The 3,151-nt window shown below is 39.4% G+C and overlaps 1 protein-coding gene across 1 annotated transcript; it reads left to right on the top strand.

The window, feature by feature from the left end:
- The first annotated feature begins 410 nt into the window (after positions 1-410).
- Positions 411-1,811, top strand: TCIM (transcriptional and immune response regulator). The gene has a single exon (XM_069075848.1). The coding sequence runs from the start codon at positions 594-596 to the stop codon at positions 879-881; it is 288 nt and encodes a 95-aa protein (XP_068931949.1). The 5' UTR covers positions 411-593; the 3' UTR covers positions 882-1,811.
- Positions 1,812-3,151: the final 1,340 nt, after the last annotated feature.

The following is a 3,151-nucleotide window of genomic DNA, read 5'->3' as shown; positions in this document are numbered from 1 at the left end:
TTCACTGTTGTATACATAAACTTCCCATCTCCGCTCAGAATAATGGCCCAACTTTGTAAACTTTCTCAGCATCATCCAAAGTGCTGGGTAGAGGCATGTCCGAAGGGTACCGCTAAAGGAGACTCAGCCCCTGGGAGCGAAATGCCTTGAATTAACTGAATTCTGACTTCTGACCCCTGCGATGTGTGTCTTATTGCTGTACCTTTTGGAAGCCCTGGCCCTCAAGTTTCGCACTTGTGGCTCAAACTTGCTCTCTAAAGCGAGGGCGCATTAATCTGTAAAATCATTTCTTCACAGGTTAAGAGGGGTTGTGGGCGGTGGATAATGCCACTCCACGATCCCAGACAAGAGCTCTCAGTAACCCTTGTGCAAAGGAACAGGATGTTGGCAGCTGAACTGTTAAACCTGTCTCTGATTATTCTTCCTTTAGATCATGCTGATGTCACTAGAGTAATTTGAGCCCAGAGTCTTTGCACTGCCTTTAAATAGCAGCCCCGGGGATGAGTTTTCTCCAGCCTTTTTAGGAGAGCCCAATCCAGCGAGAGCCTCTGTAGACAAAAGCTCCGAAAAGCCAGCCAGCCTCCTCCGCTACCATGTCTACTTCGCTGAGAGTGAGCCCATCTGTCCACGGGTACCACTTTGACACCGCTGCCCGAAAGAAAGCTGTGGGCAACATCTTCGAAAACATAGACCAAGAATCCCTCCAGAGGCTGTTCAAAAACTCTGGGGACAAGAAAGCTGAGGAGAGAGCCAAGATTATCTTCTCTATCGACCAAGATCTGGAAGAGAAGACCAGAGCTCTGATGGCCCTGAAGAAGAGGACCAAAGACAAGTTGTTTCAATTTCTGAAACTCCGGAAATATTCGATCAAAGTTCACTGAACGAGTAAAGCAGGAGAGAATGGCTTGAGAGGACAAGACCATTTAAAGAATGAAACTGCGTCTGTGGGATACTGACAAAATGCCTCCTGCAGCTGCCTGGCAGCCTCGGGTAAGGACCTCCAAGCCCGAGAACCAACTGGCTGTAATTGACTCAAATTCATTTCACACACTGAAAAGTTGCCGGAAAAGGAGGCAGAAACACTCCTGGCAGCCATGAGCAACTCTCCCAGTGGGAAAGGATTGTTGCGGGTGTCCTGGGGAAAAGCAGATTCTGCCGGGAGGAGTGCCAGAGACAGCAGGAAGAGGTATCTATCCGATATCACTCGGACAGAACCCCTGGGGCAGTGGCCTGAGTTTCAGTCTGAACTTTTTTCTACGAGCCGGGGAAGAGTGAATGCCACACGTGTTTACAGATTTTTTTTGTTGAACTTTGGGGGGAAAAAAACCCCAACAACAGCACAACAAACTGCCAAGCCTCAAAGCTGTCTGTTGGAATGGACGTTAGAAGATCAACAATTGATCGTTTTATTTGCATTATTAAAATGCCTTAAAAAGTTCACACCACGTGGGTGTGAGTAGAAACTCAAGGGACTGCCTAAAATGGCTTCTTCAGAGCTGTGCAATTATTTTGTCTTGCTCTTCTGATCTATAAAGTGCTTTTTAAAAAAATACATACATATATATATATGTTTCATACTGGTTGCACAAAAGTTAAAATAATTGAATGAAATACTGTGAAAGTCTGTTACAGATTGAAAAGAAAAATTTAACAAATGCTAAACTTTGCCATGATTAAGGTTTCATAGATACTGCATTTTAATACTAGCATTTGATAATTACACTCAAAATATTTTATAAAGATGCAATAGTTTCTATAATTTATTGTATGTGGAAAGTGACCTGCAACCATAATAAATTATTATAAATGTAGTTGATTTTTGTCGTCAATACTTGATTCTTAAAAGAACACAAAAGAGGATTCTTTTGAATGCAATAGTCTTCTTTAGACAATTGGCTCTTTTAAAAATGTACTTTGGGGGCGGGGGTGACTTTTCAGTAGCTGGCAAGCTTAGTTCCCAGCAAGTTCTTACATCATGTACTCAGGAAGTTTCTCTGTCCTCAATTGCATTGAGAGTCTCATACATAATCACCAAAATTTTTAGATTGAATCACTAGCTGTTACTATTCCTACATAAAATGTAGCAGATCTTTAAAAATAGAATCATGGAATTTTGGAACTAGAAGAGGCATTTTTCCCCTTTAATAGCATATGCAGAAAGCCTGGTGTTTTTATTGCAATATATTGATAAGCATTTATTTTCTCCTTAATAATTTATCTTGTGGTTAAAACAACCCTTTAATTATGAGCAGAGATACATCAGTTATTAGGTTTCCTTAAATAAGCCATTAATGTTATAAAAGAAATAATTCCTTTTCTTGTTCCCATATAAAATGAAAGGAGACAGGATACTATTCTGGCTGTTATTTCTTTGTAGGAAGAGGTTAAAAATTCCCCAGGAGTTCAGCAACCCAGAAGTCTCTACTGATGTTTAACTCTTGGCCATAAAAAAATTCCAGCTAAATGGTAAAGTCCTAATTAATAATAATTGACATTTATATTATATTTATTATTGTACACTTTTTGTTACACGTACTAAGCTATTTGATCCTCACAATAACTCTGTAACATAGACATTATTGCTTTTATTACTCCCCCTTCCCACTCCACCCCCACTTTGGAGATGAGAAAATTGAAGCTTGGAGGGCTGAAAGAACAAGCTTGATGATCCCATAATAAGTAAATGTTGGAGTAAGGATTAGAACCTAGGTAATTCTTCCTGATCCCAAGTCCAACATTCTATCTACTATATCTCTCTGCCTCTAAAAACAGAAATTCCTACATTGGAAATGATTAGAAATATCTTAGTCATTCTTCAATTTTTGTTATTTATAGACTAGCAAGCAACAGATGAGCAATTTTAACTGAAAAAGCATCATAGAATCCTAGGACTAGAAGGATGTCAAGAAGTTATTTGACCCATGTCCTTGTCCCCCTCCACCTATTTTTGGTAGTAATAGTAGCTAATACTTACATAGTGCTTTAAGATTTGCAAAGCAAATCTTAAAAAAGAAATTTACAAATATTTCACTTTTTCTTCATAACAACAACACTTGTATGTAGGTGGTATAATTCTCACTTTACAGATGAGGAAACTGAGGCAGAAAACAGTTAAGTGACTTGCCCAGAATCACACAGCAAATAAGTGTAC

Source organism: Petaurus breviceps, unplaced genomic scaffold, assembly GCF_028583685.1.
Source record: "Petaurus breviceps papuanus isolate PSGF00001 unplaced genomic scaffold, PetGlider_PUasm1.0 90919, whole genome shotgun sequence".
NCBI lineage: Eukaryota > Metazoa > Chordata > Mammalia > Diprotodontia > Petauridae > Petaurus > Petaurus breviceps.
The sequence above is the reverse complement of the archived record's forward strand: the minus strand, read 5'-3'. Positions and strand labels throughout refer to the sequence as shown.

Bases quoted from the DNA above. Each gene is read 5' to 3' on its own strand.
- TCIM (XM_069075848.1), top strand. From the start codon at position 594: ATGTCTACTTCGCTGAGAGTGAGCCCATCTGTCCACGGGTACCACTTT.